At 36.8% G+C, this 26,882-nt stretch overlaps 2 protein-coding genes, 1 long non-coding RNA gene and 1 pseudogene across 11 annotated transcripts in view; 2 read left to right on the forward strand and 2 right to left on the reverse strand.

The window, feature by feature from the left end:
• F11 (coagulation factor XI) overlaps positions 1-3,761 on the reverse strand; it is a 26,980-nt gene extending 23,219 nt beyond the window's left edge. For 3 of the 7 annotated variants that reach the window (XM_010619788.2, XM_010619783.2, XM_033765405.1), the window contains exons 1-2: positions 3,674-3,761; positions 2,778-2,833 (exon numbers count right to left, since the gene is read on the reverse strand). In XM_010619788.2, coding sequence (XP_010618090.1) covers positions 2,778-2,832 — 55 coding nt within the window. In that variant the 5' untranslated portion in view covers position 2,833; positions 3,674-3,761. Of the gene's footprint in view, positions 1-2,777; positions 2,834-2,982; positions 3,510-3,673 lie in introns of those variants that run through there. The other 4 variants (XM_010619789.1, XM_010619784.1, XM_010619785.2 and 1 more) reach the window with 3 other exon arrangements.
• A 372-nt stretch (positions 3,762-4,133) lies between these two features.
• On the forward strand, positions 4,134-13,591 carry LOC117286748. Its single transcript, XR_004517868.1, has 4 exons — positions 4,134-4,306; positions 8,295-8,347; positions 9,373-9,498; positions 13,557-13,591. It is a non-coding gene; the product is annotated as an uncharacterized LOC117286748 (long non-coding RNA).
• Klkb1 (kallikrein B1) overlaps positions 9,878-26,882 on the reverse strand; it is a 23,222-nt gene continuing 6,217 nt past the window's right edge. For 2 of the 3 annotated variants that reach the window (XM_010619782.3, XM_010619781.2), the window contains exons 4-15: positions 24,733-24,839; positions 20,316-20,475; positions 19,749-19,858; positions 17,836-17,995; positions 17,008-17,117; positions 16,687-16,849; positions 16,491-16,603; positions 16,176-16,344; positions 13,295-13,470; positions 12,275-12,370; positions 10,696-10,835; positions 9,878-10,197 (exon numbers count right to left, since the gene is read on the reverse strand). In XM_010619782.3, the coding sequence (XP_010618084.1) occupies positions 10,006-10,197; positions 10,696-10,835; positions 12,275-12,370; positions 13,295-13,470; positions 16,176-16,344; positions 16,491-16,603; positions 16,687-16,849; positions 17,008-17,117; positions 17,836-17,995; positions 19,749-19,858; positions 20,316-20,475; positions 24,733-24,839 (1,696 nt within the window). In that variant the 3' untranslated portion in view covers positions 9,878-10,005. Of the gene's footprint in view, positions 10,198-10,695; positions 10,836-12,274; positions 12,371-13,294; positions 13,471-16,175; positions 16,345-16,490; positions 16,604-16,686; positions 16,850-17,007; positions 17,118-17,835; positions 17,996-19,748; positions 19,859-20,315; positions 20,476-22,230; positions 22,325-24,732; positions 24,840-26,882 lie in introns of those variants that run through there. The other variant, XM_033765406.1, reaches the window with a different exon arrangement.
• Positions 22,050-22,950, forward strand: LOC104859245 (annotated as a pseudogene).

Consider the following 26,882-nt stretch of genomic DNA (forward strand, 5'->3'; position numbering starts at 1 on the left):
GAGATGAACATGGTCTCTCAACAGATGAATGAATAAAGAAAGCAAGATACTATACTGCTATAAAAAGTATGAATTTGAACATTTGTGGGATAATGGATGTACTTTGAGATCATAATGTTCAGTGAAATAAATTAGGTATACAAGCTTAAATAGCACATGGTTTATCTCACGTGAGAAACCCAAAATATAAATAAAGAATAAAATAAAAGACCTAATTCTTTGAAAATAGGGGACAGGAAAGGGTGAAGGGAGGGCAGGGGCATGGGGAAGAAACAGGAACCATGATACACGGTGTAAAGGGACAAGATCCCAGTGATGAATGGAACTGTACTGTTCACTTTCAATGTACCAGTAAACTTAATGGAAAAGATAAAGGATAGATAGTAAGAAATAGGGAGGTAGATCTTTTGCAAAAGGGAAAGGGACCAAGAGGTGGAGAGAAAGGGGAGGTAAGGGAGAGGAAAGAGATTTTAAAAATATTAAGATGCTTACACGGTGTAAAGGGACAAGATCCCAGTGATGAATGGAACTGTACTGTTCACTTTAAATGTACCAGTAAACTTAATGGAAAAAGATAAAGGATAGATAATAAGAAAGAGGGAGGTAGATCTTTTGCAAAAAGGAAAGGGACCAAGAGGTGGAGAGAAAGAGGAGGTAAGGGAGAGGAAAGAGAGTTTAAAAATATTAAGATGTTCTATGCACACACACCAGCTCCCCATGAGAAATGTAATTATCAGGTACGATTTTGAGAGGAGCCCACTCCTCCACAGGGAATTGGGCAACCATGGATTGACTGTGCTGTTAGGCAACTATGGGCTAACGAGGTAACTGTGCTCTTTGTAGAATGCACTTCAGTAGCCGTGATAACTTCTGTAATCTGTCACCAAAGTAGCATAACAGACTCAGAAAGTCCTGGAAATCTGGCTCTCCTTGCTTCACTGCTGTGTTTTGTGAAGATTCTACGTGGTATCATTTCAGGAAAACTCGAATAGAATCAAGCTTCGTAGATGTGAAAAGAGGTATATAAGTTAGCACAAACTTCTATTCAGGGTTCTCAAGGCTGGCAGGACTCACTCACTCAGCTGCCGGCATTAAAAGCCACTTTTGGCTCCTACCTTTGTGTTCAGCGGTCTGCCTGGAGTCCACTATTTCCTGCCTCACTATAAACATGTAAAAATATTTTAGGGCCGGGGATTTAGCTCAGCTGCACCGCACCTGGCTAGCAAGCACAAGGTCCTCAGTTTGATCATTGGTACCATAAATAAACAAACAAATAAATACATAAATTTTAAATGCAAAGTTTAAGCAGAGCATGGTGGTACACACCTGTAATCCCAGCACTCAGGAGGCTGAAGCAGGAGGATCCCCATATTGTTTATTAATCTGTTGATGAACACTTGTGCTGTTCTACACTTTGATGTGTCCCCAGCAGCCCCTATGTGCCCACCATTTGGCTATTGTGTATACCTCAACAATGAACCCAGGAATACAAAGATCTGTTTGAGTCTCTGCCATCACTTCCTTTTGGTATACATCTTCCTTTTGGTGGTGCATCTATTCGATTTTGAATATTAAATTCACTTCATCCCAAACTACTCTAACTTTGTTCCACAGTTATAATGTAATCATCTTTTCATTTTTCTTCAACATGCTGCTGGATTAAGTTTATTAATATTTAATTTGTGCTGTGTGCATGTATGTTCATAATAGAAAAAACACATGAGCCTTTTTCCTTTCTTAGAATGTCTTTGTCAGATTGTGATGTCACACTATAAATTAGATCAGAGCGCAAGACCATGTTCATCTCTGGTCTATGTTGTTTTTCATTCAGTTGATTTCTGCTATTTTCTTTTTTTCTGCTTTCCAATTTCTCTGCACTTCATTTGTTAGGGTGATTTTACTTTCTTGAGTTGTACTCCTATCGATTTTTATCTTTTCTCTATTCTAATGTATACCCATAAAATCTATATTTGATCTTAGCCTTGATTGAGCTACATCCCAAAGTTTTGTTATTGCATATTTTAAAGTTAAGTTTATTATAGTTTCCAATTTCCGTTATGATCTCTTCTTTGACCTATGTTTATGAAAAAAGATACACTTAACTTTTCAAACATTTGGAATTTTTCTATTATCTTTTTAAAAAATATTTACTTGAACTACACTGTAACTGAATAACATGGTCTGATAATCTTCACCTTTTATAATTTGTTAAGACTTCTTTTAGAGTCTTGTGTGTGGTCAATTTTTAGTGATGCTTCATGTACATATGTAAAGAACTTACATATGTATAAAGGCAGTTACTAAGGCCAGGTTTCAAAATACTTCAATTGACATTTTTTACCAAAAAAATAATAATTTCAGAATAATTGCAATGAAAGACTATGTTAACTTGGATAACAATTGTGTCACAAAGGAAATGAAATTGTAGAGGATATCAATTCATAGTTAATATGGGATTTATTATATTTTAAGTACCTACCCAGATTTGATATTTTCACATATGCTAGTGAAAAGTTTATTATGCTTAAAATGCTAGCTACAGTATAAAGAAGTAAATGTAATAAATGTCAATTCTTCCTTGATTTTCAAACACTTAGAGGCTTAAGTGGGAAATAAGTAAAAACTTTAGTTGTTCTCTGGCATAGATGGCATGGGATTCTTCTGTGTGCGTGGGGGTAAGAGTGTGAGTTCCCTGTACAGACTTCTGTTCTGTTATTTTCCACTTCACAGATCACAAAGCTAAGCTACTTCTTATGCATACTTGTGGTTTTACTTACCACCAGAAACCGAGGCAAACAAAATGAAATACACTGTTAGACATAGTAGGGACATCCTACAACGAGAAAATTGTACATGATTTTAGAACATAAAATGTAAACTTGCGATTGGATTACAGATATCAGAATTTACAACAAATAGGGAGGAAAGGGAGTAGGTGATTTGATGGTGCCCACAGGGTTACTTTGGAGTGCTGAATATTACCTTCGACACCTTGGGTGCTCCTCCAGTTGGTGTCCTGTGTTGCAGTCAGCCCTGCTCTCTTCCGCAGAAGCCGGAAGTGACCGGGCCAAGCTCTGTCCCTTGCCTTTTCTCCTTCACTATCTCCTCCTCCAGATCCCTATCCATCAGATCCTCTGTCACCATCATCTGGCCTCTCTTCCACCCCAATTTTCCATCTTATTTTATCTTCTAATTCATCTACTTTCCTTCCATATCTGTAGTTTCTGTCTATATCCATCAAAGAGCTATAAATCATTTTGTACTTATTTTTTTATTTTTAAAAACTCTTGTAAATATATTAATAGATTGTCTTGGTCACTTGTAAATGTATTTATCCTCACTGAACACTGAGTAGACTGTAATACAAAAAAACTAAACCAAACCAGAACAGAATAACTGATTCATCAGCGAGAAACAGTCCTGATTATACAGAATTGTTGCTGAATATTTCTTTTCAATTTACAAAATACTTATAATTAAGTACAAACTATGACTGCTTTCAGTCTGCTTCTTTCAAACATAGGTATTATCTAAAGATCTTTAGTAAATATGACAAACTTCAAATATCAATGGTTCTATACTACAAAAATACTTTTAAGGGGTCCTCATAGAAAAAAAGCATTTCACGACCTAACTTCTTGAGAGAAATGTGAAGTAAATTTTGAAAACATACCTGAAAATATTTTGTTTATTTGCTGCAATCTCAATGAGCAAGTTTGTCTTCTTTCGAAATGGTTTTCATTCTGTTCTAAAGAACTTTGTATAGGTAATGTTCACTTAGCTTTAATATTTACTTTTATTGATTTTTTTTTTTTTTTTTGTACCAGGGATCAAACTTGTGTCCTTGTGCTTGCGAGGCAGGCTACGGAACACTGAGCTAAATCCCAGTCCCTATTTTTATAGATTTCCAATATTATGGAACATTGTCTCTTTGTACTGCGTATCTGAGAAAATTTTAAAATCTTTTCATATTTGCCTTAGAAGTAGCATTTTTAGCTTTTTTCATATATTTGTTTGTTTTCTCTTAATTGTTTATTTATACAAGTGACAAACACAGAAACAGCTAGAGAATTTGAATTTGCCTTTGCGCATTTGAGCATTTGAGCAAACTCACATTTTGTGTGCCTGCTATACAAAGTTGCATTCAAACACACTTTGAAACAACAAGAGTTAACCATTAATTCTAGCCTAACTTCAATGCCAGAATCTACAAAGGAAGAAACAAACAAACATGGTAAGTCTACCAAACGTATTGATTTGCGATATAGTAAGAAGAGGAGACCAGCTGCTGGGAGTTAGCAACTAGGTAAAACAATTTATCAGCCTGTTGTTCTTATAGATTCAGTTTTCCTTTATATGATGTTTCCTTTTCAGAAGCCTATGCAGGTATGGTTAGTTCTAAGAAGATATGCATTTATTACCCCATTTGTGAAAATTACATTCTAAATTTTTTTTGGAAACCTAGAAGGCTTGTTGTATGACTTTTCATTTTTATTTTGTTTATTTCATTTCTGGTTTTGGCAGTTCTGGGATGGAACCAAGACCTTGTGTAGGCCAGGCAAGTGCTCTACTGCTGAGCTACATCCTAAGCCCTTCTCATAATTTTTTAGATTGCAGACAAATCTAGCTGCTGCAAGTCAGATAATAATGAAATAACAGCTCAATTCTCTGAAAGAGAAGTAAGCCTGTACCCTGATAACTTTGTAAGAGTAGTGCTTGTGTAATTTGTAGACAGGTGTATTGGTGAAATATCTTTCCAAGTTTCACACAGCTATATCTGAGAACCAGATAACCCAGGCTCTCTGCTATCTAGAACTACTGGATAGATTTTTTACTTATATTTCATGAGCACAAACCACTTAATGACATTGTAAACCAACTATGTATGGACGTTGGCCATGTTCCTTTATCTCTCTGGGTGTGTTTATAATATTAGGCACTAAACCATCCTAAGGATTTGCATGTCGTTGTCTGACAACCCAACCAAACAAAATAAAAGGTTTTAATATGTGTGGTTTAGACAAATTTTAAAGAAAGATAATTTTATGATTCAGAGAGGCCTCCCAATTTTCCATAGAACTAAGAACTAGAATTTACACATGGAAAATTTTTGAAAAATATTCTGAAGACCAGAGCGGAAAATACAAATGTGCCCACCCTAACTAATCTTGATGAAATTGTGTGCACCAAAGGAAACATTGTACTTTGTTCAGGGACAATGTGCTAATGTGAGTGTGATCTTCTGCACCTAGAAAAATGTTACCAGTTGACTTTGAGTATTTCAAAATTTGGGGACATGGAGAGACCATCCCATTTCCTGTATATTACAGCAACATTGTCATGGATGTTCTGAGTGGTTCTGAAGCTGTAGGATATCTATTTCCTGGTGCCCAAAGACTAAGAAGAAAACTGATTTGAGATGAGGAACACTGGAGAGCCCTATCAAAGTCTTGTACTGAAAGAAAAATACAGGGGCAAGAGAGATCTTAGGGCACAGTTCGCAAAGGTAAATCTGAAACTTAATCTCATATAAACTGATGGGAGTTTTTTTCAAAAGAAGTGGGAAGCCAGCCCTTTTTTCCACAGGGCAGCAAGGTGAAGGTGTGAGGGTTTGAATTTAGATGGAGGCTTGACATGCAGTACTGCTGCACTGTTCTCCTGTTCTATGGGAAGTCAGCTACTCAGATGTTTTTATTTGATCCATTGCCGATGCATCGCTAACTCATCTTGGCATGAGAAGCCCTTAGTTACTGTCTTGAGTTTCCCATTTAAAATTAAACACATTCCAGCCACACAAAAGTGCATGTGTTTGATACCTGTCCTTGTATGAGGCTTAAATACAGAATGACAAGTTCATGCCAAGAAGGATTTTCAGGGAAAGCTGATATGTAAGATTATATAAGATTCTTACTCTTCTGTATTGTTTACTCCGTGAAATCCCACCTCTCTACCATAGCTTCAATGCAAAGAAGATAATGATAATGCTCCAAGTCTATTGAGAGAAACAGAAAGACTTCAAAGAAATGCTTCACTGAAAAACCAGATAGAATTTTCTAGATTTGATTTAGGTAATTAGCAAAGATCTTGTAAGGCCTTTGAAATTACATAAAGATTCTGAGATATTTTGTCTATTCACTCAAAATACAATAGGACTCTTAGCTGCATAGAAATCCTTCAAATAAATCTTTCAAACCGACAACAGTCATCTAAAAATTTTAACTAATTCATTGCAATTTAAAGTTCTTACATTGATTTAATTTATCTCAAAGGTAAAGATTTTGGCAATGAAACAAGTGTTTTTAAGCCCAGTCAAATTTGGGAATTATTGAAATTGCAGGAAGAAATTAAAATTTAGTCAAAAAAGAACCACATGTAAGTCAGAAATTAGGATTGCAAATGTGAAATGTGCTGGGCATACTGTGCGCTAAACTCCTGTGCCTGGGACAGAGGCCTAGTGGAGATGATTTGCTCTTAGAATTCCTTTTCTTTTTCGTCAGAATTCATTTTGAAAAAGGACACAGCCTGCCTTGCTGCTGTACACGAAATATCCTCTTTTTATAATCAAGTCTAATATTGAACTTCGATCAGGGTATTCTCAAGTCTAGCTTTATTGGTACTTAGGGGCTCTTCTGTGCTCTGTACGATGTTTAGTAGTATCCCTGGCCACTACCAACGATATCTGATGGCACTGCTTCCCTAAGACAACCAAAACACCTGGAGACATTACTACATATCCTAGGGAGGAGGAGCAAAAATCAACCCTGTTTTGGATGATAGATAATGAAATGAGCAAATGACAGTTGTAAATGCTTTTGTCATTTTAATCCTTCTCATAGTATGAGACAATATGAGATGGACCATATCAGGGATCAGGGATATGAATACCAAGCTTAGTTTGGGCTCTGTCCTTGCCAGTGACCTTGAGCTAATCTTTTTATCTCCTCAAACCTCCATTGCTTTGTTTATAAGAAAAATATACTTATTCATGAGATATTTAATGAACGCCAAGTTATATGCAGTATGAATGAGAGAAGATCTCCTTTGAAATTGCTTGTACTTTAATGGAACAGATAGATATAAACAATAATACAAAGAAAAGGTTTGTATATAAATTAAAGACAGATATTGGAAGCTCTGATTAACTCCCTATGGGATGCTGTGTACAAATGTTGTCGAGCAAGTGCTGTGCTAGTTCCTGTTACTGGCTAATGTGGGTCCTTGCTTCAGTAATATTGGAACTGAAACCTGGCTGCAACATTAATTTAAAGACAAAAATTTCTACTGCAAAAAAATGCAGAGAAAATAGGAATTGACCTTATTTTTTTGGAGAAGAGTTGAAGAGGGTTCAGGGCGAATCAAGAAAATCAGACTGATTTGTTAACAAAGGAAAGGAGTCAGCTTTCATTAAATTGTTCAGGTGTGCTAAGGTCTGATATTGTCTTGATCATGATTTTTCTTTTGTACCGGGGATTGAACTGCACTTGTGAGGCAGGCAGTGGCACCACTGAGCTAAATCCCTGCCTTCAATTTTGATTTTTGAGCTCTGCAGAAGTTGTTACAGTTTGAGAGGCAATCAGGTCTCCTGAGATGATTTTCTTCTGCTTTGGGAGTAAGGGTAGTTTCAGATCTGCAGAGGCCCTGCTGATTTCAGGTTTAGAGCGATGACTTTTAGATGACCATTCTGGAGGGTCTTGAGAAGGACATTGGAAAAGGCAGTGGTTGAATGTCTCTGAAAATCTTCAGTCTTCAAAGAGGATGCTATTGTCTTGGAAAATTTAGAGCTAATAAATCTTGTATTACCAGTTTTAAGCAGATACTTTTTAAGGAATTGACATGTCTACAAGCAGTGTCAAGTAAGGATCTGGCTCAAAGTTTTAAGGTAATAAGGATGCAGACAGAAAATGAAAACAGAGATGTCAACCTTTATTTTGCTTTTTAGTTACCCATTGGGCATTTGTAAGCTCAAGTGAAAAATTTACTGCTATTTTTATATAAAAGAAGCTGTTAAGACTCTTATTAATAGGTTATGGGCCATGGAATTGGTTTGTCCTCTGTCCCTCTAAGATGATTCCTAAAATTTTATTTTCTCATCTAGTGTACACTTGGAGATGTTATGACAAAGGCATCCTGGCTATAGACATGCACCTGTTTTTTGAGTTTGATAGGACTGGGTGAGTGAGAGAACAAGGAAGAATTATATGTCACATCTTTAATGGGTAACAGGCCCTGAGTTAAGGCCCAGAAGTGGACTTGCCCTGAATTCCCCTTGTGGTCTTTAACTGTCTCATTTCCAGGACTAGGACCAGAGTCACTCATCCTGGGCTGGTTCTGCCATGGACCTGTGAAGGTGAGATCATTTCAACCTTTTGTTTTCCTAGCCACTTACATAGTTCTTAGGCTGTGTGAAGGGCTCCTCTGTCATATTTGCAAGATGGTAAAACAAACAAACAAACAACAACAACAACAAAATAAAGTAGTACTTGGCTCCAATCAGCAATTTAAAATGGTAACTGATGCCGCAGGAAAGTGCCACATCTCAAAACTCTCCTGTTTGGGGGTCAGGGATTTAGCTCACTGCTGCCACTGCATGCTTCATAAGCACTAAGTCCTGAATTCAATCCCTGGTACCAAAAACAAAACAACCTCTCCTGTTTTGCCTAATTGAGGACATTTTCTGAACTAAAGGCAGAGGATTACCCTGTGAGCCCTCCAAAGTTCTGTTTAAATACCTGCTCGAATTATCAATATCAAAATCCCAAGGTAAGAGGTTTTCATTGCAAAACTTTTTTTCTTTTTAATATAAAACAACTTCCACACATAGCAAGACCAATATCTTTATTGAACACAAAAATAAACATTGTAATTATGTGCTTCTAGAAAAATAGTTCATGCAATCTAGCTAAGTCTTAAAAAAGCATTGCTTCGGGGACAATTCTTACTTCTTTAGTTTCCAGTGGCATAGGCTTTGGGTAACCAGGACCTCCTGGTTTTCCTTTAGCCTCCTCCATTTTTATTCCTTTCTACCACTCTGTATCTTTGTGTATAGAAGGAAAATTTAATTTTTTAGAAATTTCTTTTTATTTTTCTACTTACACAATATCTTCTAATTGGCAGCTCTTATGTACATATTAATCAGCTTAACTGAACTGAATCAAACTACCTGTGGTCAACTGTGGTAATCATTGGCAAGTTTGGCACATGTGTTGTGTATAACTCAGATCTTCCATTCCAAGGCTAATAACTACTACTTACTACCCTGAGTTTATAAGGCCAGATTTTATGCAATGCTTTAACCCTAACAATGCTTTTGGATCACCATTGTACAACTCAGTACCCACTGAGCTGCTCGGGTTGATGTTCTTTGTGAATCAGATTCCTTGCCCTCCATGAAAGCTCAGCAATGAGACTATTGCAGGAGTTGTGACCAGAAAAGTGCAGCCCAACAGGTCTCCTCTACACACCCAGCCTGGACCCTTGATGCAATGCTCGGAAACAAATGTAAGTGGCTTTCATGAAGAGGTGTCCTATTCTCCCAGGTTCAGGTAATCCATCTTTCTATTGTAAAGGAGAATATTAGATTTCTTTCTTTCACTGGGCAGAACAAAAACCCAGGCTTCCTAGCTTCTTACCCCGAGCATAGCAGGCAGCTGGGTTCTAGGGAGCACTGTGCCAGAATCCGGCGTCACTTGTTTTCACTTTTGTTTCACAACCACAGGGAAATACTTCTAATCACGCATTTTTTTTTCCATTTTATTTTACAACACACAATCCCAAAGCTCTTCAGCCTTTTCTCATTACCCGCTCCTGGTTACTCAATGCTAACAGCATGCTTGGCAAGTCATCGTCCCTAGCAGCTGTGTACCTTTCTTTATCCTTATGGCAAGGACTGGAGGTAGATCCATTCTCCACATTTAATGGATGGGGAGTCCAAGGCTCACTGTTTGACGTGAACCCAGACTGTAAACTAGCGCTATGGTCTAGGTTTTTCTTCGCTATACAGCCTCTTCACGCTGGTGACACCATCAAAGCACTTCTATCATCTTTCTGTGTCTTTTCTAAAATCCAGTCCACGTATTCAGCAACTTTCGTATAGACACCAGGTTGTTCTTTGCGGGCACAGCCTTCGCCCCAACTAGTGATGCCCACCAAACGCCACATTCCATTGTGCTTACAAACCAAGGGGCCGCCAGAGTCTCCCTGAGCCACAGTGAGAAGAAAAATGGAATGATAAAGTTATACTAGAGATGACTCAAATACATTATTGCTTTTAAAATTTTGTAGTCACACTTTACACAGCACACACGCACACACACACACCATAGCTTCTTAAGTTTCTTCAGATACCTTACTGGTTGCTGATGTGTGGTAAAAATGAATGAGTGGCTGCTTTTTCAGTTTCCTCCCTCTTTATTTTGAGGAAAATCTAACAAATTTGACATATGTATCCCAAAATTCAAATGTTGAATGTGTTTATGTTTTATCAAAATATTTGTATATTCCATTATACTTCCTAAGTATAGCACATGTACAGATTTTGGTTTGTACCTCATAAGTCCTCTATAATGTATGTTTTGTATATTTATCTGTCTCTGAATTTTTAAAATACTACAATTAAATATGTGATTGGAAACTATGTTCTGAAACGAATGACCTCAAATGGACTACTGTGCATTTTAGCATAAACTAATGCATTACCTTACAGGCATCTTTACCCCCTTCTTTGTAGCCAGCACAGATCATCTGTTTGGTTATTACATAATCTTTATATCTTTTCTGGCATTCTTCATTTGTTACCAAGGGAATACGTGTCTTTTGTAGAATATTTTGGATTTCACCTATGAAGTAACCAATATGTAACTTTAGAGGGAAGAAATAAAATAAATATGGAAATCAGTCTAAAGTCTTCAAACAAATCAGGATGGTGCTTTGCATTAGAGTCATATTTTTTAATTAAAACAGGCAGCAAGTGCTAAAAAGATAGTCAGTGAACCAAAGAAGAAGAGGAAATGTCTCCTTCTCTCCTTCCTCTCTCCTCCCCTCCTCTTCCCTCCTCAGGTCTCCTCTCCCCACTCTCTCTTTTCTGCAGTGCTAGGGATGAAATCCAGGGCCTCCTGCATGCCAGGCGAGAAAGAGCTCGACCACTTAGTTTCAGGCAACCTTCCCCCATCTCCAGCTCTTTTAAAATTTGATTTTGAGACAGGGGCATGCTAAGTTGCTCAGGCTAACGTTGAACTTGGGATTTTCATGCCTCAAGCTCTATCTCCCTCAGTAGCTACGATTAGAGAGCTTTCATTCTATCTCATGCGCAATTAAAATTTCATAACTCAGGCTGACCAGAAACTTTGCTTCCATATTCTCTGCCTTCCTCTCATTAAAAAAAAAATAGACCCCAGAAATTCCTTTGTACGTTTATTGTTTATAACATGAAAGCCTGGTTTCACTGTTTTGTTTTATATATTCAAAATTATAGTATACAAATAAAACATTACTGAAAATAAATCCCAAACATTTGATAAGAAAGGAGCATTCTGTTCTTTGAGCAGACATTTTTTCATGAAGAAAAATTTATTTACAAATAATTTCTACCTATGTTCCTCTTGGACATATGCTGGGACTTATGTTTGATAAATTAAGGTTATTTTCACGTTTTTCCTGCTCAAAGGTATTAGTCAAAAATGTGAAATTTTTTAATTTGTTAAATACACAGCTCATTCAGGAAAAATGGAGAAAGCTTGGTCAGCAATTATTTTTTTATAAAGAACAGTGCAAATATTATTCCCTATGGTGTTTATCAGGAGCTTGATCTTGGAAAAGAAGAATGGAAAATTTTAAGGGAAATTGAAATAATATGAGTAACTATAAGCTGTAATTCTTACCCAGGAATCACATGGTCCATAAATTAGAAAAGAAAATACCTCTCTACTTTCACTAAATTCCAACTGAAATTTAACATGTTCTTCAATTCTAAGTGTAGATAATAAAAAATATATGGGTTTCAGTGGGCTTGTGGCCTGATAGGGACCCCATCCTTTATAAGACATCAAGCAAATGATCATTATTATTATGAAATAAGATGCTACAAAAGTTACCTTACGAATTTATTCAGGGCCAAGCGAAAATAAATAGAATCGCTGAACAAACATTTTAAAATACTAGATTGAAAAGATTATGAGTTTGGGCATAATTTAAACAGAAGCTGATTGAACTGATCTACTCCATTATTTTAACACAAAAGACTGGCTTCAGGAAGAACAATTAAAATGTCACGCTGTACCTTTTTCCTTATTGTAACCCCATCCAGTTACCCAGCAGTTGGTATAAATTATATTTCCATCATCTTTGGAGGGTAGGCATATTGGTTTTTGGAATTCTGAAAGGTAATTCTGAAGTTAGATTTTGGTTAAACTTTCATAAATATTGGCTTTAAAAATACATCCTTATGTTTTCCCATACTCTTTATATAGTACAGAGCCAAGAATAACTATTCTGCTTTCTGCTGAAGTTCAAGATAAATGATTTAAAAAGATCTCTTGCCTATCAGTTGTTTTTAGATGACAGTTTTGGCATTAAAATTTCCTGTAAGAAGTGAAAACTTAGAACCCAAATCTACTGTCTAAAACATTTAGAAGTTCTTAGGTCTTTTTGGCATTTTTGTGGCATATTTAATAGGCATAGCAGAAGTGTTTACACTGTTAAAAAGAAATGTCCTAACTCACTACTTTCACAAGGAAATCATCATTCTCATTTTACAAATGAGAAAATTAGTGGTGCAAGGAGATAAAGCCAATTGCTCAAGGTCCCATAATTGTTAATGACCCCTAGCAGATAATTGTGTTCAGGGCTTCTGTGGACACTGCACCTACAAGACAGCCTTGATGCTCCAGGCTTAGAAGCTTCTTTCTGCATCAGTCTTTTCTCTACCCGTTATTCCTGGAAATTAACTTCTGGTCCCACTTATTTCAGTTTCAAGATTTCCAAGCCCAAGGCATGGCACTTATGCTGCTCTTGCCAAAGGAAATCCAGTGTTTCAAGATGGCAAACACATTTCCTTTGTCTACGATTTCAATTGTGCATGTGCAATTGTATTCCTCCCTGAAAGAACCAATGGGCATTTCTGGCCTTCAAATAGAAAATGTTTTAGGTCAAGTCCTGCATATCTTCACTGTCCTGGCAACCCTCACCTTTCCCTAATTGCACCAAAGCAGTAGATAATGACAATCTGCAGATCATTCAAACTGAAAATTTAAACCAATACAAATCAGCCATTCAATTTCCCCTTAAATATGCTGCATACCAGTATAATTCAAGGGCGCCTGTAGTTTTATTAAGGCAATGTCGTGACCAGTTTCTGAGAGTTTATATTTCTCATGAATAATAAGTTCTTTTATTTGTGAGAAAGAAGTTTCTTTTGTAATCTCCGACAGATTTAAAATGCCTCCATAAATGCGCCAAACATCTGGGAAGGGAATTCTAGAGGGGGAAAAAAACACACTTTGAAACGGGAATGATGCATCTTTGATAAGTGTTAATCTTTCCTTTAATTTCTCTTTCAAAAGAAAGAAGGAGGAGGAGGAGGATGCGAAGAAGAGGAAGAAGAAGGAGGAGGAAGAGGAAGAGAAAGAAGAAGAGAAAACAGGGAAGACAATTATCACAGTATGCATGACCTAGTTTTTCCTCCCAGAAGTTTGTCATTGACAACAGCAGTAGTGCTCCGTCCCTGAAGATTTGCTTTGAAACACTGAAAAATGTGCATTGATGTAATGACCCCGTGTTTAGGGCAAGTGAAAATACAAGAACACTGCTGCTGCTATGAGAAGTTGTGGGGAAATCAATCTGTGTTCACCAAACCTGAAAGCAACTGCTGCCACTAAATTCATAGCTGTGAACTAGTCAGACTCATCGAAAACAGGACTCTCTAATAGACCAAATGAGGGGAATTTCTTTGTTTATAATTTATCTATATTTTAGGACATATGAACATATAAATCAACCGAAAGGTGACTACATACAAAATAAATTAAAAAATATGATCTTTTGTGCAGAGATAAAGAAATGCTTATGATTATCACGTAAGTGGTGCAAGAAATGCACAAAATGCGGGAAGAAATAATGGAATTATCAGGGGCAAAGTGGCTTTCTTTAACTGAATCACAATATTTCCATGTCTGTTGTCTCTCATAAACTCACAGCACTGAGCTTTCAAGAATGAAAATCATTGATGACAAGTGATCGCAAGGAGAGGAGCCACTAGTTCCCATCTCAGGGCTTTTTCTTCTGGGCCAACCTCTTGCCTCATCATGACAGTAACAGAGGTGCTCCCACTGCTAACCGGCATGAGGAGAAGACTTGCTCTACCCAGCTGGGCCTCTGACTGCTGTATTTTGGCACCAGGCTTCTCCATCTTCACACACAGCAATCTCAGGAGTGAATGTTACTACAATCAAAACATTTTATTTGTGTTTATTTTTTGAGAGAGATAAAATGTCTTTTAGTATCCCTTTTGCTTATCATGCACATGCCTTGGGCACTTTTACATCACTTATTGAATGCATCTTATGTTCCAGGTACAGTGCTAAACATTTAAGGTGCTATGTAATCTTCCCCAAAACATAACAAATTCATATTTTCTATAGAGCAAAATTTAGAGAAATTCATAAATTGCCCATAGCTACACCTCTAACGAGTAGCAGAGCTATAACTCACACTCTGTTCTAACTACAAAGTCTCTGTTTTAAACTTTAAAAATCTGCCATATTGTGTTATTTGACCAATAAAATAAAAACATTGTATCATATTATATACATTGAAGTACGCAGAGCGATAAGCTGTTAGATGTTTTTAGTAGTATATTTTAGTAGTACAGTAGTAGATCTTTTAGTGATACATTTGGAAATCAAAGAGCAAAAAGTAAAACTTATATTGACCTGAATTAAAAGGCTTAGAAGAATACATTTAGGAAGTGGCCAGAGGAGAGGTTCCTGACTGGGGCGTTTTGTAAGCTTCTTCTTAGACAAGAGTGATGCCCTGCGGAAGGAAAGTGTCAGTCCTAAAACCGGCCACGCTCTGCCCTAATGTGTCAGAGTGGCCAGGATGCTCTCAGTTGTTAAATATTTGCATATCATCGCTGTTTTAAAATGTCTTTGATCACTTCTCAGCTTTTCAAATAAGATAAAGTGTAAGATGTCATCAACATCATTAATCATCAGGGAAATGCAAATCAAACCCATAGAATATCACCTCATTCCTATAACAAAGTCTCCTATCAAAAAGACAAAAGCTAATGACTGCAGGAAAAGATGTGGAGAAAGAGGAGCTTTTATACACTGTCATGCAGGTTAGTATAGACATTATGGAAAACAGTATGGCGATTCCTCAAAACATAAAAAAAATGGAACCATCATATGACCCATGAATGACATTACTGGATATTTATTCAAAGGAAATGAAGTCAGTATTTGAATAGACATCTGCACTCCCATGTTAACTGCAGCACAATTCACAACAGCCAAGAAACAGAGACAACTCAAGAGGAGTCCCTTATGTGCGGAATGGAGAGAAATGAGGTGGTACACAACCATCACAAGGCATGAAATCCTGTCATCTGCAACAAGATGGATGAAACCAGAGATCATGCTAAGTAAAATAAAGCAGCCACAGAAAGAATACCACATGATCTCACCACTATATGGAATGTAAGAAGGTTTATCTTATACAAGTTGAGAACAGAACAATGGTTATCAGACAGCACAGGGGAGAGTAAAGGGGAGGGGGAGAGGGAGAAAGGGTGACCAATGGGGACTTAGTTAAGGTTAGGCAGGAGTAAGACTTTCTTGCCTGCTATTGTACAATCAAGTCACTATAGCTGATGATAATATCCTATATATTTCCAAAAGGTAGAAGAAAGGATTCTGAATGCTTTCAGAAAAAATATTCAAAAGGATAGAAACAGTTGTTCTAATTTAAACAATGAACAGTGTGTAGGTATGAAAACCCAATAGTACCCCATAAATGTGTACAACTTTTATGTTTTCATGTATTAGTTAAATATAAATTTAAATAAAATATTTGTTTCAAAAAATAGAATAATTCTCTATTAGTAAGGTCACCGGGTGATGAAGAAACTGATTATAGATTCTTCCAAAGGCCCAGGCACGATAAGACTCATCATAACCTACCCATCAAAGCAGTGCGCGGCAGTCAGGACCCACTGGGGTGCAATGAGGGACCCTCCGCATAGGTGGCTTGAACTTGTCACCTTCACCTGCAGGCTGACCTGCCAGGGCCACTCTCCCCATGAAGAGTTCGTTCCTCCCACAATGCGTGCATTTGTTTTTGTTGTGCAGACTAAAAAGCAGAGTTGATGCTCATGGTCAGAATTAGAAGTGAATCAGAGTCCCCTTCCACCAAGGAAAATGACATGCACAATTCAGTCACATAAGACTAAACAGGCTTCCAAAATGTCACACTTTAACACAGTGCACTTTACTCACCAGAGCTCTCCCCAGTTTTACACAATCTCAGAGAGTAACCAGAACTCCGTTGTGTCCCATAGGTAATCCTGGTTGGAGAACCGTCCAAAGACAATCTTAAAGAACACTTACACCTGGGCAAAATGAACAGTACAAACATTATGCCTTTACAGAAGGGCAAAGTATGAAATATCTCATCAAGGATGTGCTCCCTTACTTCTCTCCTTTACAGTCTTCTGGGAGTAAGGAGTAAGTGAAAAACTGGCAGCGGATTGTCTTCGTACAACTCTCTTGGCAAACACTTGCTCCTTTCACAAAGGTGACATTCAATTCTTCCCCTCCAAAGGCAACTCCAGAATAAATTTTGGAGAGGCAGGGTTCTGTGCCAAGGAAAAACATAAAAAGATAGAACACAAGAAAGCAACAAATACAACAACACACCTTTATGATGCTTTGAAGATTATTTTTTTCACTATTACTTGTTAGAAAATGATTGGATTTGTTACATGTTAATAGTATCATTACAAAATCACATTACCAGGCAAAGTTGTTTTGCAGGTTGAAAGGCTATGTCCAGATATTGTGTTTTCCTGAGGAGTAAAGGAACTTGGTGTCCCACTTTTAGAAGTCTTTAGGAAGCAAGCATTTCTAGTTTTAAAATAGAGAGAAGGAAAACTGTATTAAAGGCACTAGATAAGTATAAAATCAGTTTACGTCAAAAATATAATTGCAAATTTTATTCCTCTGAGAAATACGTTGGAAGTCAGTTCCTAGGACTTTAATAAATCATAGAGTTTACCTATAAATCAAGGCATAGTTCCCACTGTTGAAAAGTAACAGGCACAGATAACGCGAAAAGAGGGTAACAACAAAGTTCAACCTTCTAAATGGTAAAATAAAAAACAAAAAATGTCATAGAACAAATCCTTGGGATTTATGCTGTTGGTGTTATTGTATATTTTACTCCATTCTCCTACATTTATAAAGAAAAGGGTGGGTTAGCGTGGATAAAGCGGTAGGACCAGAATCTTGATTTCTAAAATAGACAGAAATTAGAGTCAACAAGTTTAAAGGATGCCAGGGAGTAGCTTTGACCCCAGGCTAATACAAAATATTAATACCAGTAGGAAACATATTAGATCTTTCTCTCCCATGGCTATTTTTTCATTGACTCAGTGGAATGTTTGTTTTACTTAAGAAAAGGTACATAGAAAAGTCTACTCATCTCTTATCAAATACGCACCTGGAAGAAAGGCACCCGTTTAAGTTGCAGGTTCCTGTGTTTTGAGGGAAATAAAACATTCTCAAACTCAAACTACTAAAAATGATGAGAGAGGAGCAGCACATGCCACTCTTTCACACTTGCCTTTGGGATTCTGTGGTCCATGCATTTGTATAGAATGTAAAGAAGAGGCAGCTGGGATGATAGGTGCAGATAGTTCGACACACAAAAGCATCTGGGGTGATTACTCTGGCCACATTCATGTCTGCAAAGGCAAGATGCTGGAAAAGGTCCATGCGACAACCTGTGGACTCAGAGGAAAGACATTCCTCAGTCAGTGACATAATGCTAAAGTTATTTGTTCATTGTCATCGCAAAAAGGGAGGTGCTGTTATTTGTAGCACTACAAATCCTAAGTGAAAAATTATCTATTAAAATATCCCCAAATTTGTTTGCCCTTCAGCAGAAGGCAAAAGGGTTCTAACTTTGGTGAGAAATAACGTTAGGCCAACCCATGCTGCTAGTTCCATTCTCCAGCAGTGCAGGGTTCAGGTGACTCTGTGTGTCCACATTTGCTTTATATTATCTTGGCCATAAACTGGTTATACTTTGTCTATTCTTGAACATTATTAAAGATGTTTAAACAAAAACAGGTTACAAAAATTCCAGTTGACAGAAATGCCATTTGCCCTTTGAAATTAGAACAGGAAAAAATTGAATGACTCTTTTAGTCTCTTTCCATAATTTTATTTCTCAAGTTTATTTTTATTTGGGCTTATACTATTTACTCAGTCTACTTGATAAATTATATTAAAATTGTGGACATTTAAAAAATAATGATAGCAATAATGGGAAAAACACAATCATAAACTCAATGGACACAGCCGCACTACAAAAGAACACCTCTCGTTATACTTTCATACTGGCAGTGAAAATCAGACCTCAACTAAAAAATAAAATTTTAAATGGACATAAACTTTAGAAGCTAGAAGAGGACATATGCAGGATCATCCATGCTAACCCACAGAAGCATCCTCACAGGGACACTCTTCACAAGTTATCGTACAACTTTCCTTAGACATTTATAATGATAAAGAACTCACTACCACAGGACAAGACCCATTTCTTTTCGGGACTACTGCAGGTGTTAGTATATTTTTCCTATTTTCTGCACATTAATATCTATTTAAGTATTCCCTATAGAATCACGTAGACTAATGTAATCCCTTTTACAGTGATGACATTTACAGACAAACAAAAGGCCATCAAAAAATGAGGCCTCATCTTGACTCTTTTTCAAGTTGTTTTTCCTTTAATCATTTTTAAATTTTCCATTACTTTTAGGCATTTTACCATCCCGATTCCCATCTTTTGAAGTGGTCTGGGATATTGCAGTCATGGTACGACCTGTGCAGGTGGGAAAGGACAGGCACTCCTTATTCCAAGGATCGCTTTCTTTAGAGCTAGCTTGTTTGTTTTACCAAAATCATTATCAATATAGAATGTTAGTGGTGATGGCACAGTAAGGACCTCCAAAACTGGGCTTTTTGGTTCATCGTGGTAGAGTCATTTCACTAAATATGAACACCATCAAACAATGGTCTTCCAGGTTTCTGTACATTATCACTGCACTGGTTTCCGATTACTGTGTATTAGGGGCATTTCACAAACATGAATGCTTACAACAGTGCAAGTTTATTATTTTCCAGTTCTAGAGACAGGAAGTCTGATGGGTCTTATTGGATTACACCTGTGATACTGGCAGGGGTTTTTTTCTTTGGGAATCTGTAAGGAGAATCTGTTTGCTTGCTTTTTTCAGTTTCCAGAGGTCACCTGCATGCTTTGCCTATGGGCTTTGCTTCATCTTTAAAGCCAGCAGTGTGACAGCTTCAAATCTCTATCCCTGACTAACCCTTTTGCCTCCCCTTTCACTTACAAGAATCTTGGGACTACACTGGGCACATCTACATCACGCAGAATAACCTCCCATTTCGAAGTCCTTAACTTGGTCACATCTACAAAGACATTTTGTAGTGAAATAGTAGTGCTCCAATTACCAAATTCTGAAAGTGCACAGGGCTTCAGTGAGAATCCAGATACCACGTTATTCAGTGTCTTTATACCAGTAGGTGTTCCACTTGGACTGTGTTTTAATAGGCAGCAGTTCCTGAATGTGAAGAAAAGGTTACTTTGCTTCAAATTGTTCGAGATGCATGGAGCAGACCAGGTAATACCTGCAATTACAAATGGTCTGCGGGATGTGGAACACAGCAAGGCAATTAGAACAATAACTTTGATTGGATTATGGGTTAGGGACTTGAGTGGTCAGTGGAATGGACATCTTTACCATTTTAGATGGCAGTTTAGGTTGAGAATGGAGCACAACACATTATTCTATAACTCTAAACCCTCACTCCACAAACACATTTTACCTGTGGACCAAATGGTACTTATTCTCTTCAGTAAAAATGATATTAACATCACATAAGTAAATAAGGAAAGTGGTTAGGACAAAATCCCTGCTTGGTTTTCAGTTGAAAGGAAAAAGTAAAGTTATGAAGAATGCAATTAAATCCTGAAAGCACCACCACAAGGAAAAAAAAAACCCTATGAAATTTACTCACCGGTACTCTGCATTGTGAAATGTTTGTGTGGCAAAAGTGAAAAACTGGCAATGAATATTATTGGTGCACAGTGTTTGACATTCTTCAACACTTTTGACCTTAGATACATTAAAATTGGCTCCTCTCATATCAATTCCTTCATAAATATCTCTGTGGCAAGCTGAATAAATGAAATACACAGAGCAAATTCAGTCACTTTCCTTTTTAGAGGTAGGATGTCAACTACCATTTGGACAGTAGGGTAATCTGGAAAGAAAATGTCCCATTTTTGGCTATTAACTAAAGAATTTCAGATTTCATTGTGTCCCTAATTATTAAATGCTGGTCAAAATAAACATGATACAATAAGCACCTCCAGAATATTAGCATTAAATAATATTATTTTGCTTCCTAAGCTGCAAGGTGCATGCAGCATTACAAGCATCATTTCATGCATGCTGGGAAGATCAATGGACAGTAGAAAATACGGCAATGAAAACAACAATCCTGATAATGCGTGCCAAGAGTTGTTTTATTAACCAAACTGATGTGCTTTTGACCTCTTTCACTATATGAAGGAGCTTCTTATCTCTGGTTTCTTTACTTTCAACTACTTAGGTCTATTATGAGTATCACTTACAAGCTTTAACACTGATTGTCCATGTCAAATATTTACCAAATATGGAGCATTCTTGTATGTGAGTGGTGAAATAATTCTTTCTTACTTTAAATTTTTGTTAAATTATATTTTTCTATTTAAGCACCCTTTTAAACAAAAATTTTCTTACATGCAAAAATGTAGATAGTTCATTCAACAGGTAAAGAATTAAATTAGGCTCTTGCTTTTTAAAACCCAAATATATTAGAATCTTAGCTAAGGAAGCACTATACTCAGCAATATAAGCCATAATCTATTTATACAGCTTTCTACTCCTACGAAGTATGAAGTTGTAAAACTAATTTTAAGCACAAGAAAGATAGAAAATATCCCAACTTTCAGGAAAAAAAAATGGTGAGATGGCAGGAAATTGTGTTCCCCTCAGTGGTTCATGGACACAGGAATCTATAAAAACTAAAATCTCTTTTCAAGTCTGCCGCAGATGAGAAAATAGGCTGACAGTTGAGATGAGATACTTACAAACAAAATATTTTCTTTATCATTACCTGAAAGTTTTAAACCTACCTCCAAATTTTTTATTAAAGTTAATATGGAGCTTAGAGGTTTACTGGGAGCATTTTTGAATTTTAATTTAAGATATTTGGGAAGAGTTAGGAAGGAACTTTAAAATCAAGCTGAGTGAGTAAGACTAAGTTTTAGAATAAATTAATGACTAAGCAGTACAGAGAAAAATACAATATTCTTTTTCTTTAAAGTTTTCTGTAATATGCAGTCGTTGGAAATAACCCTTGAGTAATTTATATCAAATTGTATTAATATATACTTTTGATCTTATAAAATAGGAAGTGTATTTCACCTCAGGTTAGCTACATCTATTAGACTGGATAAATCCGCCTTCCATGTTTATAACTAAGGCATTGTAACTTTTGCTAACTGATTACAATTCAAATTACAGACTTAAAGTGTGCGTGCGTGTGTGTGTGCGTGTGTGTGTGTGTGTGTGTGTGTGTGTGTTGAGGGGGTGGTGTTAACGGGAGAGAAAAAAGTTACACATTTTTAAATACTTAAACCTAAAAATTTAAAATACTTTAAACCTAAAAAGCAAATGGAAGGGGAAGTGACACAAACTTTTTAGGATGTTTGAAGACAAAGAAAAAGTGAAATGACACTGTCCCGAACCAGCTATCCAGAAATTCACTAAGATAGCAATCCCAACAGACTTGATGAGGGTCCAAGGCACCAGAAAAATATTGAGATGTATCAATGGCGCAGAATCTGGGACAAGTTGCATGAAGAGCATATCAATGGGGGACGTACAGTTCAGCAACTCCACTCCAATATTTGAGAAATAGAGAAGCTTTGTTTGAAAGTCCAAAACGATGACCGATATGCCTGAACAGAATGATAGATCCTGTTAAAGAAGAAGCATCAGCAGGAACAGTTGAATTTCTCCAACTCCATTTGGCACCTGTTGAAGAACTTAAGAAACAATTTAATAATGAAGAAACTTTACTACAGCCTTCTTTGGCCAGATTCATGACTATTGGTAGAGCCATTCACACTCCTGACTCTGACACCGATTCTCAGAGTTTGACTCAGATATATGCATTGCCTGACATTCCTTGAGATCAAAATGCTGCAGAATCATAGGAAACCTTAGCAGTGGATTTAATTGAACTTAACTAACTGTCACTGATTTCTCTCTCCTCATGAATTCTCAGTAGGGGAAGACTGACAGCATTGCAGACCATGTCACACTGCCACTATGAATGTTGAAGAGGAAACCAAACTCTCGGGGAAGGCTGCAAAATACAAGCTGGCAGCTCTGCCTGTGGCAGGGGCACTCACTAGAGGAGTGGTGGTGGTGGTGGGGTCTGACTGATCTACTTGCAGACTTCAAAGTGGCAGAAATTGCAGCTGCACTTGGTGGAGGGGTGTTAGCCTTCACAGGAGGAAAAAAGGAAACAGAAAATGATAGAGACACTCACTTTCAGATGTCTAGATATTCATAGCCAAATTGACATAAAATACAGTTAAAAACTAGACTTTGCTATTATTGGCACCAACATATTGATTCTAAAAGGCCCCTTGCTGCTACTGGACAGTCAGTCAGCTTTTGGAACCCTGCATATCAGGACAGGGGCACTAGATGCCCAAATGTGATTGAACTGTGATAACAGATGTATTTCTTTTCTGGTATTGGAGATTTTAGGGGTCAAGGAACTGAGAGTGTTTGGTGTTTAGTCAGGTCATATTTAAATACTACCAAGGAGCACATTTTCTGCCTGCAAATGTAAAACTGAACTTAAAACTCAGTGAAGGATTTATGATATGTCCTTGAATTGGAGGCCTTGGGAATCAATTTATTTGTATAGATTACTCAGGCACATTAGTTAAAAAAAAAACAAAACAAAAAAAAAAACAGGAGTTCAAGGGCCGGGGATTTAGCTCAGTGGTGCCGCTGCCTGCCTTGCAAGCACAAGGTCCTTCATTTGATCCCTGGTAACAGGAGTTCAGAAGCCTTCCTATCAGATAGGGAATTCAAGACTAAACTAAGGTCACAGATGAACTACAAAATGGAATCTAGTTGGTGAATCTGATTGTAATTTGAGCCAATTTACATTATTTTTAGGTGAAGGAAAGCAACAGTATAAGAAAATGAAAAAGGGTCCATCTTCTCTTTCAGATATCTTTGTTTGTGACACTAGCTACTGCTCAGAACTCTTCCTCCGCCTCTCTTTAAATAAAAAACACTGAATACCAAGTTCTCGGAGACATATTAAAAATAAAAGTAAATATCAACAGTAAACATAAAGTAATGATGTAATAATATACAGTCCTAGAATGATTATTTTAACATTCCAATCCATAAGTTGAAGAAAAGTTTTAGTTGCATTTCATTTTCTGATCAGCCTCAGTCAAATTTAAGAGGATACTTTGGAAATTTTTCCCAATAATTAGCAGCACTAGCTGTCAGAATTAAAGGTCTGTAGCACCTTAGACTTCACATGTCTTCTAAGAAATATCTGCATAGCAAGATTCACAAAATTCTGTCCTTTGGTTTGGACAGAATGATATACTAAAATGTTTTTCAAATTCTTATACTTAGCATTATTGATGTCTTGGAGAATGAATTTCTTTGCTGTGGGGAACTTGCCTGTATCCTGTAGAATGTTTAGCAGCATTTCTGGCTACACTATATGTGGTAGGAATTCCCCTACTTGTGACAATTATAGTAGCAATATCTCCAGACATTGCTAAATCTTAAGAAGAGAAGAGCAAAATCACTGCTGGTTGAGAATCAAAAATGACTCTCAAGTCAACTTGAGAAAGAAATATTTCCTCAGTTTTCTTTTAAGTGTGTTATCTGAGAAGACTGTTGTTTGGATAGGTACTTTCTGCAAATACTACAAATCTCATAAATAATGGAAGCTCATTAAGCAAGTGTGTATTAACTGATAAAGACAAGAACATTGTCCAAATGAATATGGTTCCCTCTTGAACCCCTGATTCTGTTATCTTTCTTAGTGCTTTCCTTCAAAAGTCTGTTGCAGTACAGACTTTGAGCAATAACTGTTCTAAGATAGATCTATCATTATCTCAAATATGAGAAAACAAAAAAAAATGGAAACAAAGTTTTTGTAAATAGGGAAGGTTGGAGGGGGTGAAGGGAGGGCAGGGATATGGGGAAAAAATGAGAACCAAGACCTGTCATGTAAAGGTACAAGATCCCAATTATGAATGTAATTGTACTGTATACCTAAAAAGTAGCAAAAAACTCAATGAGAAAAAAAATTAGCTAAGAAATTCTCATCTTACCACTTATTAGATGGCCACATTGCTTTAAAGAATGTCCAGAAATTGCATTTGTCCGATGCACTCTTGGTAGAGTTCCTGTAACACTGTCTTTCAGGAAACAACCAAACCTGTTTTTAAAAGAAGACTCACTGAGGTAGAATAATAAACATACACTAAGTTTGTGTCTAGCAATTTCTCTACACTAACAAAGCTTAGAATAAGAAAGATATCAGTTCCTTGATACTAGAATATTCTAGAGGTGATTCTATAATATCTAATGATTTCTGTAATACCACACTTTACAATTTAAAAGACTAGCACTTTTTTTAAAGCACAGAAAGTCAGGGACAGGGATTTAGCTCAGTAGTTTCACAACCTGCCTTGCAAGTGCAAGGTCCCAAGTTCGATCTCCAGTACCAAAATAAATAAATAAACCACAGAAAGTCAACAATATTAAATAATTAATGATCATTCCTGTTTTTAAACTTCCAATAAACTATGTTAACCACCCAATTGGTAGTTGTCTTTATACATACTTTCATTTACTTAATAATTGAATCAGTCATAAGAGTTGGAGGTGTATCTGGCATTCATTTTGCTTATTAATTCCTTCCAATCTACATCTATTAGAAGACTTCTTTCTGTCTTCAATGTCAAGTTTAATGTTAGTCTCATTATTTATAAAGATTCCAAAATCTAACTCAATTTTCAACTTGATTTTTCTCACATATAGCTCTGTTTTTTTGTACAGCTTCATAAGTAGAAATAGGGAATGACTATGCAGTGTCTAGTTTTGAAATTGAAATATAGAGACTATAAGAGAAAAGAATTATGGAAATGGGAACAAAATATTCCCAAGTACAAGTACTGATCAAAATGAAATAAAATTAAGATGAAACTGTAGACTATCCACAGTCTAATAAGCTTTTTAATTACCAGCTATTTTTCAAATAGTCTTACTCTTCCAAACGGCCAGCTAAACGCTGCCCTTACACACACACAGTGTGCCATAGGTGTCCAAACTGGCTCAAATCAGGCACCATTAAAATCTGACCCTTCCAATAATATTTTCAATAAAAAGTTTGATTTATGTTCTATATTATTTTTTCTTTTTTTATTTTTCTGATGTGGTGCTGGGGAGTGAACCCAGGATGTTTATGCAGAACTGCATTCCTATCCTTTTTAAAACAAATTTAATCCAGAGTATCAATCAGTCATTAAATTGCCCAAGCAGTGTCAAACTTGCTATTCTCCTGTTTCAGACTACCAGAGTACTGGGATAACAGATATGTGCCTTACACCCAGCTGGGTTATATTTTCTTAAGACTGTGCTACCCAAATATTATAACAATTCAGATTAAGTACATTTCCTTGTTATTAGACCCCTTCTTGAGACAATCTCTTGGCCTAGTGACTCTCTAGTATTTTTCTTGAGGTTTTGGATAAAAAATAACTTGTTTCCAATTTTTTACATGAATGCAGTGATTGTTTGAAATGCAAAATTCCAGGCCCAAGACATTTGGGTTCAGTAAGTCTGACCTCTGGTGTCAGTCTACTTTTGAAAGAACCACTCCAGAGCATTCTGATGAAGCTGGTCTTTGAACTACATTTAAAAGGTAACCTTGTGAGATGATATATTGTTATGGCTTGTGTCTAGATGTTACTACAAAGCCTCATGTGGTTATAGGTGGGGTTTTCCAGAGGTGGCTGGATCTAGAGTATGTGATGCTGGGATTAAGTGTATTACACTGGGATCAACAGTGTGTGATTACTAAATTAGTCCACTGGTTTGACATAGTTCTGGGTAGGATTAAGAGTACCCCACCCTGGATGTAAGTACAACCTGCCCTAAGGGCAGGTAGCCTGGATTAAATATATAAGGGGCAGAAAAAGGCACAGTGTTCTCACTTGTTGCTTGGTGCTTTCATTGCTTGCTATTTGCTGCTTTGCTGCCTTCTGCCCACCATAAACCATTTCTTCTCTGCCATGCCTCTCTGTCATGCCATGCTGCCTTGTGGACAGCTGACTACGCACTGAAACCTCTATAAATTGCGAGCTTTCCTCTCTTAACTTGTGGGTATTGGGTATTTTGTCTCAGCAGTGAGAAAATTAACTAAGACATGCACCCTTCTGCACATAGCTTATATCTTCTTTTTTTTTTTTTTTTTTTT

The sequence above is a fragment of the Fukomys damarensis genome, unplaced genomic scaffold (genome assembly GCF_012274545.1).
Source record: "Fukomys damarensis isolate Sample0158 unplaced genomic scaffold, DMR_v1.0_HiC HiC_scaffold_18, whole genome shotgun sequence".
NCBI lineage: Eukaryota > Metazoa > Chordata > Mammalia > Rodentia > Bathyergidae > Fukomys > Fukomys damarensis.